The 10,973-nt window shown below is 49.2% G+C and overlaps 5 protein-coding genes across 5 annotated transcripts; 3 read left to right on the forward strand and 2 right to left on the reverse strand.

The window, feature by feature from the left end:
* Positions 1–34: 34 nt before the first annotated feature.
* On the reverse strand, positions 35–1,229 carry BDV37DRAFT_87420 (presequence translocated-associated motor subunit PAM17). The gene is made up of 2 exons (XM_032091370.1): positions 453–1,229; positions 35–370 (listed from the first exon to the last, which is right to left on the reverse strand). The coding sequence occupies exons 1-2, from the start codon at positions 1,002–1,004 to the stop codon at positions 194–196; spliced, it is 729 nt and encodes a 242-aa protein (XP_031943057.1). The 5' UTR covers positions 1,005–1,229; the 3' UTR covers positions 35–193.
* A 2,189-nt stretch (positions 1,230–3,418) lies between these two features.
* Positions 3,419–4,924, reverse strand: BDV37DRAFT_244578 (putative integral membrane protein). The gene is made up of 7 exons (XM_032081560.1): positions 4,771–4,924; positions 4,672–4,709; positions 4,538–4,561; positions 4,286–4,478; positions 4,173–4,224; positions 3,952–4,111; positions 3,419–3,902 (listed from the first exon to the last, which is right to left on the reverse strand). Exons 1-7 carry the CDS (start codon positions 4,864–4,866, stop codon positions 3,716–3,718), a joined length of 750 nt encoding a protein of 249 aa, XP_031943058.1. The 5' UTR covers positions 4,867–4,924; the 3' UTR covers positions 3,419–3,715.
* A 210-nt stretch (positions 4,925–5,134) lies between these two features.
* On the forward strand, positions 5,135–8,693 carry BDV37DRAFT_244579 (Zn(II)2Cys6 transcription factor). Its single transcript, XM_032081561.1, has 5 exons — positions 5,135–5,852; positions 5,920–5,946; positions 6,009–7,444; positions 7,515–8,473; positions 8,531–8,693. Exons 1-5 carry the CDS (start codon positions 5,791–5,793, stop codon positions 8,615–8,617), a joined length of 2,571 nt encoding a protein of 856 aa, XP_031943059.1. The 5' UTR covers positions 5,135–5,790; the 3' UTR covers positions 8,618–8,693.
* On the forward strand, positions 5,185–5,924 carry BDV37DRAFT_87465 (uncharacterized protein). The gene is made up of 3 exons (XM_032091371.1): positions 5,185–5,245; positions 5,392–5,852; positions 5,920–5,924. The coding sequence occupies exons 1-2, from the start codon at positions 5,226–5,228 to the stop codon at positions 5,651–5,653; spliced, it is 282 nt and encodes a 93-aa protein (XP_031943060.1). The 5' UTR covers positions 5,185–5,225; the 3' UTR covers positions 5,654–5,852; positions 5,920–5,924.
* A 408-nt stretch (positions 8,694–9,101) lies between the features above and the next one.
* On the forward strand, positions 9,102–10,494 carry BDV37DRAFT_281574 (uncharacterized protein; the record flags this gene model as incomplete). The annotated part of the gene is made up of 2 exons (XM_032086844.1): positions 9,102–9,554; positions 9,637–10,494. 2 exons carry the CDS (start codon positions 9,102–9,104, stop codon positions 10,492–10,494), a joined length of 1,311 nt encoding a protein of 436 aa, XP_031943061.1.
* Positions 10,495–10,973: the final 479 nt, after the last annotated feature.

Genomic DNA, 10,973 nt, shown 5'->3' on the forward strand with positions numbered 1-10,973 from the left:
CAGGTTAAATTTAGTAAAGGAAGTAAGCGCTCAGATACACATCGACGTTGTCAAGATACTCATACAGGAAAGGTGTGCAGAACCCACAAACAAAGAAAATAAGGACCGGAATGTTAAGATGCCATAAATGAAACCCAGGCTATGGGCTCTCATGTTAATTGTTCGCCATCACAGATGCAAAGAATGTCCATATCTAGAGGATAAAGTTGCGCCTCTTGCGGTTATACACACGCTGATCCTTCAGCCACTGGCGGTATCCCTGCACGCTACCGATCTTCTCGCCGTAGTAATCAGGGACGGGGTTAGCGATGGAGTTCGAAGAGGGATCAACGCGGAAGCGCTTGATTCGGTCGTAGAACTCCTTCTCTTTCTGTGACGGAATTCGGGTTAGTAACAATGCGGCCAACCGAGCAGCTATGCATCGTAGATCGAGAAACAAGGATAAAACTCACGATCATAAAGGCCTGTCTATACCGCCGATTAACCAACCCCCACGCCGCATTACCAACAAAGGGCCCAATCAGCCAACCCACAGCACCACAAGCCGCGGTAGCCATTCCCAGAACAACGAAGGGGTCCAGACCCATCACCTGCGCACCCAAGGATTCAAGGTCCTGGCTGGAAAGAACCTGCACACCAACGACAGTACTAGCCATCGAGGACACCACAGAAGAAGCGAGCGAATAGCGACGACGAGAGGCGCGGAGCTGGAAGAACGAGTTCCAGGTCAGTTTGGCGGCTTCCTTGCGAGTTGCCTCCGAGACTGTGGAGTTTGTCCGCATTGACGCAACACGGTAAGTGGGCATCTGGACCTGGGGACGAGCACATGGCGCCTTGAAGCCGGTCTTGATCTGTGCGGAGGTACTGGCTGGTCGTGCCTGGCAGAGGGTCTGGTACAGTGCCGTTGAATTGCCTGGGAATGCAACCGAGGGGAGGGTTTTTGAGGAAATACGTCCGAAAACCATCGCGGTGCGCACTGGGGCGCTGATCGAGGTCGCGTGCATCCTGGAGGGTGTTGTGAGCAAAATGCAGAGGTGATTGTCGTCGATGTGGATGCGGAGTTGAGTTCGGGTTTGGCTAATGTGAGGATGGAGCTTTGATGAGATTATGTAAGCGGCATGGCTTCCTCATGGGGTATGAGGTCATTTTTTTTTACGTTATGTGAAGATATGCAGCAAACGATGCAGATTTAAATATACTTGGATTGAATCTACCTAGGTGAGGGTGCCTGTTCTTCTTTTTCGTTCTTGTTTCTAACCGTTGGTAGTTCTTCTGTGTGCCTGAGCCTCAAATGTATATGGATTGGTATATGTTTAGTTTGCTGTCTCTAAAATCGTATGATTAGAGTGCCAGCGGACCCTAGAGTGTACTAGGACTAGGGCACGGCACAGCCATAAGGCGCGATTTGTTGTCATACGTATATATGCCGCTTATATACATACATATACACCATCTGTATCACAAAGGGGTTCCTTGTTGATCTCAGTGCCAAGAGCACAATAAGCTCTCCTTGAGTCCTACATTCTTGTTCACAGGGCTGAACAAGCGGCATATCGACAACACTATAACTTCGCCCGTGGTTCCATGGACTTCCTTGCCTGTTCCCTTAGTAGTCGTCGAAGTATCTTTCCGGATGAGCTTTTCGGAATTTCTTTCGTAAACACCACGCCTCCCCGAAGCTGCTTATGGCGCGCCATATTTGACTTGACGTGCGTTTTTAATTCTTCCTCAGAAATGCTTCTATTGGTCTCTACCACGACATATGCTCGGGGCAGCTCGTTCCCCGGTGCTGATGGGTCTGGCACTCCAACGACAGCAGCATCTGCTACGCATTCATGGCCAAGGAGGCAAGCCTCTACTTCTACCGGGGAGACCTGAAGTCCTTTGTATTTGATAAGTTCCTGGTAACTTATTAGCCTATCATAACAACGTACATATGCAGTAATACGCGGTCTCACCTTCTTTCTATCCACCATGTAAATTCGGCCGTTGTTCCAGACGCCAATATCTCCAGTTCGGAACCATCCGTTGGGCGCGAAAGCCGCTGCAGTAGCTTCTGGGTTCTCAAAGTAACCCTTCGTGACCATGGGCCCTTTAACCAAGATTTCTCCCTCCATGCCTTGTTCAACATCCCTATCTTGCTCATCCACAATGCGGAGTCTCGTATTCGGCAGCAAAGGGCTGATACTCCCCGTGCTATCCGCCTGACCCCAAGGCATCGTGGTCACGCTTCCAGTAGACTCGGTCATTCCCCAGCGTTGACTGATGGAACAGCCCAATTTCTTCTCTGCACGTCGCTGGACCTCCGTAGATAACGGCGCAGCCCCCGACTCCGCTCGGATCAAACTATCGAAATGATCCGTGACCCGTGAACTCTCCGCAACAGCAAGATAGACCGGCGGTGCAGTAGCCAGAAACGTAATCTGATACTTTTTACAATAGTCCATGAACTCGTCAATGTTGAACTTCGGCATCCAGTACACGGTACCTCCCGCAACGGCAGGAGTAATAAAATATCCCAGACAACCCGCAATATGCGCAGTAGGCAGATGACCAATCGTCCGATAAGGGACTTCAAGATGGGGTTTTCCCTTTCTGGATTCGCGAAGGACCCATTGCGGGATAATTGCCTCAGAAACAAGGTTCATATTAGACAGCATAACACCTTTTGGAGCTCCGGTAGTGCCGCTCGAAAATAGTAGGCAGATGAGTCTTGTTTCCAGCTCGATTCGATCCGTGACTTGCTCCCAGTCCAGCTCTTTTCTACTCTGGAGATAGTTTCTCTGCGGGTTAGCTGTATCCCGAAGCAAGCGTCTGTGGCCTGCGCTCTCGAGGATCAGAACTCGCTCCACGGGAATCCCGCAGGCAAGCGCCGCTTCCAGAGCTTTCGCTTCGTTATCCGCACTAGCGATGATCAGTTTGCTTTTTGACTGTTGGATCTGTCGAGAGAGTTCCGCTACTGTAAAGGCCGTCGATGCTGCGGTATACACTCCCCCTGCAGCGATGATGGCAAAGAACACCGCTGGAAGAAGTACTTGGTTAGATGAGATACAGAGAACTGTGTCTTTTCCGGCGCCATTGTTTCCGATCCCAAAGTCGGTGTGGAATACATGTGCGAGGCGCTTGGTGATGGCTCGGGTTTGGGCTTTGGTGACGTTGTTTGTTGGATCTGCGGCTTCGGCGTGGAGAACGGTAGTTTCCGTGGTTAGTGAGAGAGGGGAATCTATGGGTCGTATTAGTTGTACAGATATATAGATGATGGTATGGGGTTGATGTACCAAACAGTAAGGAGAGGAGGTCGATGTTCGGAACATCGTAGTCTTTTGCTGGGAGGTATTGCATGCTGGAGGCGAACCACTACACAGATTAGACTCTCTTGGGATAAATTTAGTAATTGATTGAACCATGGCCAGTCAACGAACTGTTTCTAAAGTTTATTTATATAACTAGTTATTTAGAGTCTCGGTTATACAAAATGCGGGGAAACCCGAGGTTGGTGTGCTGAGGGGAATAACATCATTAACTCTCGAACTGTTCTAGTCCTCCAGTGTCCTCTCCGGCCCACTTGTAAAACGACATGTATAATAATCTATCGACATATAAGTGCAAATGCTCTATATTCATCGAGACAGACTCTAGAGCTCTGTTGCTAATGGCATTCGCTGAAGATGCTGAAGATGATAAGTTCTAAAGCTGATTAGAAAGATCGCACGGTTTAAAGGCTACCATTCTGAGAGATAGCGCCGGGGCGAGAATGCGGCTTAGAATGGGTCCCATAACCATTCACGCGGCCGTAGAGCCACTTCAGGGTGCCGGTACTCAGAGCCATCACGGCAGCACTGAGGGCAAACAGTCCGATGCGGCCTTCAAAAGGAAGTTGCTCGAAGATTGGATAAGGGTACCTGGAGAGATTAGCACTTAGCTAATCGTATCTGCGAAACAGTGACAAACCATCCATTATACGAGAAGCAACGTTCGATCCAGAACCAGTACCCAAAGGCAATGGTGCTGGACAAGCCGAGGGCGGGGAGGATACTAATCGTCCATGGTGGGGAAAGCAGGAAGAGGTCGATCAGAAGGACAATGGATGGGATGGCATGGAAACTAATGTCTTTATGGGAGACTGTATCAGTATTGATCATGGCATTTGAGAATTTGGTACATGGACCTACCTGCGTTCAAAGGAATGACAACCCAATCAGGTATCACCAAACGTTCATCGATCTAGCACAAGTTAACTGGCGAATTACGGCCGAGAGGATAAAAGGGCGTATCGAGCACTGACCACGCGGAGACCCCAATACAGAATGCTGATTAAAACTTCTAAAGGTGCACTGCATATCGACAGGAGGTTCTTAACCAAGAATAGCCGGGAGGATAAGGTCACGTCCGCCAGCAGACCAACCGCGAAGGTGAGCGTGGACAGGGATAACCCGATGACCGTCAGGTACTGGAAATGCCAGCCATATGCCTCATTGCTAAGGAAAAGTTAACCAACAGGGGTGTCTAATAAAGCCATGGGACTGGTAACACCTACGCGTGGTTGGGATTTTCATGCATACTGAACGTAAGGATTAGCCCGAGTGACCATGATGACGTCAACCGCGACCAATCGAGGCCGACAATCGAACATAATCCTATAAATAAACTCAGGTGAGACTCTGAACCTACTATTTAAAAGACCATACGAAGCTGGAAAGCCCTAATATCTGAAAGGAGGGTACGTTAGCTAAGCAGAAGAAGTCCAAGATCACCAAGCCAAGTACATACATGAACCAAGGCAGAGAAACCGCGGGATGGACTGTGTATCCGCTGTAGTGGATGTTTCCGGAGAAAGGCCTGGACTGCAGAAGAAGTAGAAGCCATGGTTGATTTGTCTGATAAGGTAATAACCACCAATAATCAATAAACCACAAGAACTTCCAATAAATAAACTCTCAGGTTCAATCTTAATTAGATGGTCACTGACGATATCGATATGGATCTCTGGGTGAAGCGGCGGTGGCCGAGGATCCCGCCGCTAATCCTAAAAAGGATATCGGAGTAATATATCCTCCGACTCCCGGCCGGAGACACCAGCTTATCACCATTACGTATGGGTAACCCTGCCGCTATCACCTGCTCCACCGCCCACGCTTCCGCCCCGGTTAATGCACAACTGCGATTGATTGAGACGGCCGATAGGTCGCCACCAATCTAAATGGTTATCTGGATTGTCTTTGGATATGCGATGCTCCACTGGCCAGTATCTCCTCCGCTTTTCTCGTGTTTTCTTAGTCTCGCCCAGATTCCGCTTGGTTTCACCAGCCGAACTTAAACGAGGCTCTAGCCTGGCCAGTGTTGCAACAATCGATTGCTACTACTCCCTACTAACCACCAGCGCACTAACAGACAGAGGCAGTCGTACGGGGGACTTTCCCTTCACGCTTCTCGGTTGATTCTTCACACCGCAAGATTCTACCAAGATATCTCCCAATTCGCCGCATTTGCTACCAGTAAAAAGAGTCTACGGGTGCTCTCCCACACCTCGATGATCACGAATACTAGGTGTGGGTGCCTCGTTGATTATCGCTTTCTGTCGTCTTGGATTAAACCGAAACGTCCTTCAAGGCGAAAAAGGAACAATTCTTTGGAGATCCTACAGACCCCGTGAGCTTACATCTGGTCTGCATGGCGATCTTACTGTGCAGAGTGTGCCGACACTATCTCAAGTCCCGGACTATTACTTCGTCTGGCCGTTATATCTTTTATTCCTCGTCTTTTTATCTGGCCAATAACTCTTGAAATCCAATGCCTCGCCCGAGGAGGCCCGGCGCTCCGGAGCCAAAGCGAAGGTCCCGTAAAGGATGCTGGTGCGTACGAATACTGACGACGTGATAACTTCACGGTGTATGATTAGCTACTAAATCCCCAGGTTAGGCCATGTAAAGCACGCAAAGTGAAATGGTTTGTTTTCGTCCTTTTTCTTTCCGTCCTTTCCAGCTAGTTCACTAATATTTTAGATGTAGCGGAGAAGAAAAACCGTCCTGTGTGAATTGTCGACGTCAAAATGAACCATGTGACTACAGTATAAGACTGAACTGGGAAGGTAGAACGAGAAGAAGATCTTCCGTAGACTCTCCAAGTTCCCAGTCTGGCGGTCAGCCCGGACAATTCATACTAGCCTTCTCGCCGTCAGATATAATGCAACCCGACTCCACGCTGCTAGCTTCGCCCTTCAAATCTACTGGTTCCTTGGGAGGAGACGCTACAGGGTACCATGTCACAGAGAGTCTGTTTTGGGAAGCTGGGCATACAGGGGAAATGACAATAGGAACGTCTTATCCTAGAGGGCTATATGATATCCATGAATCTTCCGCTATCCCTGACCAGTCTCTTAATCCCTCCACACGTACAACTGGCAAGAGCTCAGTAGATATGAGTCCGGGGAAGGACGCTACCGCCTCGTGGTCAGGTTTGTCTCAGATGGCCACAGTGGTGCCCAGAGAGGCGATCCCCAGTTACCCGTCGTCTATCTCACATTCCCTGGACGATTTCTCTTATCCGTCGCCGGCAGATACGGGCTCCAGTATTGGTTCTCTTGCCCCTTTCAACTTTTCACCAGCCACCATGTCGCAGCCAAGTTCGTTCCTTCGACACTCTGCAGACATCCCCGAACAGCCTTTGAGCCATTCATCGCCCGGACAAGGCGACACACCAGATCAGGGACAACCTCACTCGCAGTATTCATCTCCTGCCGATGCCGTCAGTACCTATGCCCCTTACCAGTCACAGAGTCCATCAGATCCTCACGAGAGTATGTCCCCTCTGTTCAAAAGTCCACAGCTTTTTGCATCACCTAGTGTGGCCCAAGATACCGAATCGATGCCAGCGGGCGTGGCTAGTAGCACCGAGGATTTCTTCAACAAAATCATGAATAGCCCCGTATTATCTGAAAATCGTTCGCAGGTCCATGCCGGCGAGCCACTGGCCACTGGCGATTTTAAGACTTTGAGTATGGGCCATGCGGTTGATGTACCCGGGGGATTCTCGAGCGCCGAAAGGAAGTGGCATGCCTATCTCACCAGCGTTACAGATAATTATGGTTTAGACTGTGGCCGTCCAGATCTGGATTTGAATAAGAATGACGACCATTCAGCCATTGACATCAATTACGCCCTGGATTTAATCAGCTCACAAAGTGAATCGTCTGCGACGTCTAGCGATCGACCTGGGGATTCCTCGTCCGCGGATTCGAAACAAATTAGCTTGGATGGTGCGAAGTTTGCTTATTACGCATCACCTGTACCGATCAACATCCCGCGTTATTTATCGCCGTTGCCACAGGCTCTAGTGCAGACGCCTATCAACCTGATGTATTTCCATCATTTTATCAACCATACGGCGAGAATGTTGGTTCCGCATGACTGTAGCGATAATCCATTTGTTTCCGTTCTACCATCAAGTGAGTCACGAACGTCTGCTTGCTATTCGCGTTGCCCATTTTACCCTGTGCCAGAGTGCTGACCTAATAGTGGCGATTGGGGATTCGAACCTACTGAATCTTATGTTAGCGTACTCTGCTAGTCACCGGGCGAGATATCTGGAGCATCCAGAACCTACTACTCGGATCGCGCACTGGGTCAGCAATGTCTTCCCGGCATTGCGCGTAGCACTGGAAGATCCACATGAGAAGGTCACTGACAACCATCTTGCTACGGCAATCATGCTGCTTTCCCTGAAGATCATATCACCCGGCACCTTCGAAGTGCCAATTCCTTGGCAGAGCCATCTTAAACTTGCCCGGGAACTCTTCCTTGCACGCCGAGAACAGATGGCGTACCCAGGAAATCGCATTGGCCCATTCTTCGCTCGCTGGTTAGGATACCTCGACATTATGGGAACCCTCTCGTGCCGACACACGGAACCACCCTTGTCTGAATACTACTCTCTTATTAGCACATGCTGCTCAGTTGAAGGGCTGGATGAATACTGTGTCGACTGTTTCTCCGGCTATACGCCCCGAACGGGGCTGTTCTTGACTAGGTTGGGGAAACTGGTACATCAGTGTGACAACGAACGATTTGATGAGATGGGAATGTGGATTTCTGGTTGGAGGCCTTCGGCTGATATCATTTTTGAAGCTCAAGAAATAATCAATGATCTTGAAATACTCCGTACCCGCGCCCACGCTAACTCAAGGCATTTCCGGGAGTCGGGAGCTACAGATATCATCGCTAGTGATAAAGCTTTTTATTACGCAGGCTTATTACACCTCCACCGACGCGTCTTAGGCACATCTCCATTTTCCACCCCAGTCAAGGACGCTCTAGAGGGGCTTAGGGAGGCCCTCGCACAGATTAGATTCGGGCCATCCGCTGAGGTCGGAACCCTCTTTTGCTGGTTCACTGCGGGCTGTGAAGCCCAGGATCCTGGACAGAGGATGGATATCCAGGAGCGATTCGAAGTGCTAGAGAAAACTGGGATGAAACAGGTTAGTCGCTCTAGGTCCCTTGTTAGAGTATGCCAGTACTGATCAATACTTCTGTAGATCCACCATGCTCGCAAGCTAATGCAGCGTTGCTGGGATGAAAATTTGCCATGGATTGCTTTGGCGCGGGGGGAGTTTCTTGGATAGATGGGATAAATGTGAAGCCATTGTGGCTCTTATTATCGACAGAGTAGATGGTAACAGTGTGTTATTTATATTAATAAGTCAAACAACTGACAAAAGGACAAGAAAATACGCATATCCCAGTGTCAAATGGTGGTAACCTATTAGAATCATATCTGAAAGAGAACACAGGTAGAGAAGCTGTTCAAGTAAGTCATTCAGTTAGATAAAGTGATCGCTACTCAAAGGATTCTGCGTGAGAGGTGATAAAGCGTTGGCTAAAACTACTTGTGAGTTGACGTGAAATCTAAAGTGATACTTTGATGCAGAGTTCGCCATAGCAACGCAGATTCCCAAGGAAATCTGGTACAATCTGGAACTAGTGTTTCACAAGCAACAGATACCTGGACCTTCTCTATAGAAGTGATATAAACAAAGATCCTGACTGTCGACAACTCTCTCACCGCCCTGGAGTATGTGTCAACAGCTCTGCACTGAATTGCCCAAAATGGAAGGTTGCCCTTGTCTCGTCTTGAGTGCTTTCAGTGCCGCTGCCATTCTGCTCTTCACGTTCCTGCCCATTCTCCTCACGTTCTACGTGCTCCAACACCGATTTCTGCACCGGATTGAGGTCCTCATGACTTCTATGACAGACTCGGTGACTCCTGAAGCATGTCAGGGCATAGAGGGGGCTAGCCACCCCGACAAGGCATCGTCTGACGCACCGGAAGTCGCTGTGTCTCCTGCTCCAGAATCGCGTAGAAGCTCAAACTTGATGGACAGCCGATTGGAGGACATCCAGGTTCCGGCTCTTCTGCCACAGATTTCAAAGAAGATGCCGGGCCCTATCACCACCAGCGCCATCGTCAAACTGGCCGAGGAGCTTCACCTGGGAGAACCTACTCCGTTGCTGGATGGTGGATTGGACCACCTGCACACCCCTACTTTAGATCCCAACCGCGTAAGTTGATTCTCCTCATAAACCCCCCCCCCCTACACATTGTCTGCATATTTTGTCATTGAATAACTCTCTAATGTTCCAGAAGAGCCCGTTTCCAGCTTCCGTAGCTCAGGTAGCGAAAACCTCTACTTTCGGCGCCGAAAAACAAGCGGAAATCGTTCCATGGGATGGTAAGATACGCTGGGCTATTGAGGGCCCCAGTGTCTTCGATGACGAGGAGGACGAGCTTGGAGCATTCTACTTCCGTCCTAATCTCCTGTCTCGTCATCCATTCTCGGACATTTGGATGTTCCAGTATGGGCTGCGATACGTTCCAGCCAAGGGCGATAGAAACGTGTATCGCACGGTCCGGGTCGAAAGTCTTCCACCAACTCTGACCCTGAAAGATATCTTGCCTGCCGTTAGTGGTGAGATCTTCTCAGCTCGTCTCACGGATACCACACCCATCGTGGGATCTAACACCGCGATTGTCACGTTCGTTTGGCAATCTGATGCTGTTCGTTTTGTTCAGGGTTCAAGAAGTGGTATGCACATTGGTCCTGCAGTGGCAAAGGTTGTCCCCGTCAACACTCCAACCTATCCAATCTCAGCTGAGTTGAAGAAATTGATCTTCAAGGAGGGCTACACCCGCTGTCTCTGTGTGTCCAATTTGCGTGAATCCCTGAAGAGTGAAGTGCGTCGTGTTATGGAGAAGTCTGTCCACTCTGAATACATCGAGAGGATTGAAGACGGTCTTGTGCTGGGGAAGACCTACATCCGGTTCCATTCGATCAAAGTGGCTGCTGCGGCGTACGAGCAACTCAGAAACCACCCGTGTTTTACCAAGTGTGCCTTTCGTTTCCTGAAGAAAGCCTCAGACATGCGTAGCAGTGTTGCTGGAGGCCTCACATTTGGAGCTAAAGTGCAGGAAGCCCGCCCTCGCATCGGGATTTGGGATTAAGTTGCAGTCTTGAATATTCATCTTGAATATTCTTCCGTACAATCTGTACATTCGATCATTCTACCATGCACTGTATTTATTATCGTCTTACAGCTTTTATTTCAAGCGGCAGCATAATCACAGATAGTTAATGCATGGTCAATATATGTCCATTGATTTCGAAACCATCCGGACCCTTTACAAGCTAATGCATCTTGTATTGATGGCTGATCAATGTTTGTAATCCAATACTGTAATAACTATTCCCCTCGATGTCAGTCATATTCGACAAAAGAAGGTGTGCAAATAGGCAGGTTAGAATAGAAGAGCTGAAGGTCATCAGATCAAACTACGCAGTTTCAGTTCTCCCCAAACACCCGCTTGATGCCCCTGTTCCTGCGCACCAAGGTCGGGGGTGCTGAGATCCTCTTCCATATGCTCTGGCCGAGCAGTTTGTTTCCAGAAGAGCAATACCTCATGCAGTACTTCCCCATTGTACA

This window comes from Aspergillus pseudonomiae (assembly GCF_009193645.1).
Source record: "Aspergillus pseudonomiae strain CBS 119388 unplaced genomic scaffold BDV37scaffold_21, whole genome shotgun sequence".
NCBI lineage: Eukaryota > Fungi > Ascomycota > Eurotiomycetes > Eurotiales > Aspergillaceae > Aspergillus > Aspergillus pseudonomiae.

What these genes read in the sequence shown, in the direction of transcription:
- BDV37DRAFT_87420 (XM_032091370.1), bottom strand. Translation starts at nt 1,004, where the DNA reads ATGCACGCGACCTCGATCAGCGCCCCAGTGCGCACCGCGATGGTTTTC. An exon ending in ATAGACAGGCCTTTATGATC is followed by an intron (nt 371 to 452) that starts GTGAGTTTTATC and finishes ATTCCGTCACAG; the next exon opens with AAAGAGAAGGAGTTCTACGA.
- BDV37DRAFT_244578 (XM_032081560.1), bottom strand. Translation starts at nt 4,866, where the DNA reads ATGGCTTCTACTTCTTCTGCAGTCCAGGCCTTTCTCCGGAAACATCCA. An exon ending in GTTTCTCTGCCTTGGTTCAT is followed by an intron (nt 4,710 to 4,770) that starts GTATGTACTTGG and finishes CCCTCCTTTCAG; the next exon opens with ATATTAGGGCTTTCCAGCTT. An exon ending in TGCTTCTCGTATAATGGATG is followed by an intron (nt 3,903 to 3,951) that starts GTTTGTCACTGT and finishes TAATCTCTCCAG; the next exon opens with GTACCCTTATCCAATCTTCG.
- BDV37DRAFT_87465 (XM_032091371.1), top strand. Translation starts at nt 5,226, where the DNA reads ATGCGATGCTCCACTGGCCA. An exon ending in ATGCGATGCTCCACTGGCCA is followed by an intron (nt 5,246 to 5,391) that starts GTATCTCCTCCG and finishes GCGCACTAACAG; the next exon opens with ACAGAGGCAGTCGTACGGGG.
- BDV37DRAFT_244579 (XM_032081561.1), top strand. Translation starts at nt 5,791, where the DNA reads ATGCCTCGCCCGAGGAGGCCCGGCGCTCCGGAGCCAAAGCGAAGGTCC. An exon ending in AAAGCACGCAAAGTGAAATG is followed by an intron (nt 5,947 to 6,008) that starts GTTTGTTTTCGT and finishes TTTTAGATGTAG; the next exon opens with CGGAGAAGAAAAACCGTCCT. An exon ending in TGTTTCCGTTCTACCATCAA is followed by an intron (nt 7,445 to 7,514) that starts GTGAGTCACGAA and finishes CTGACCTAATAG; the next exon opens with TGGCGATTGGGGATTCGAAC.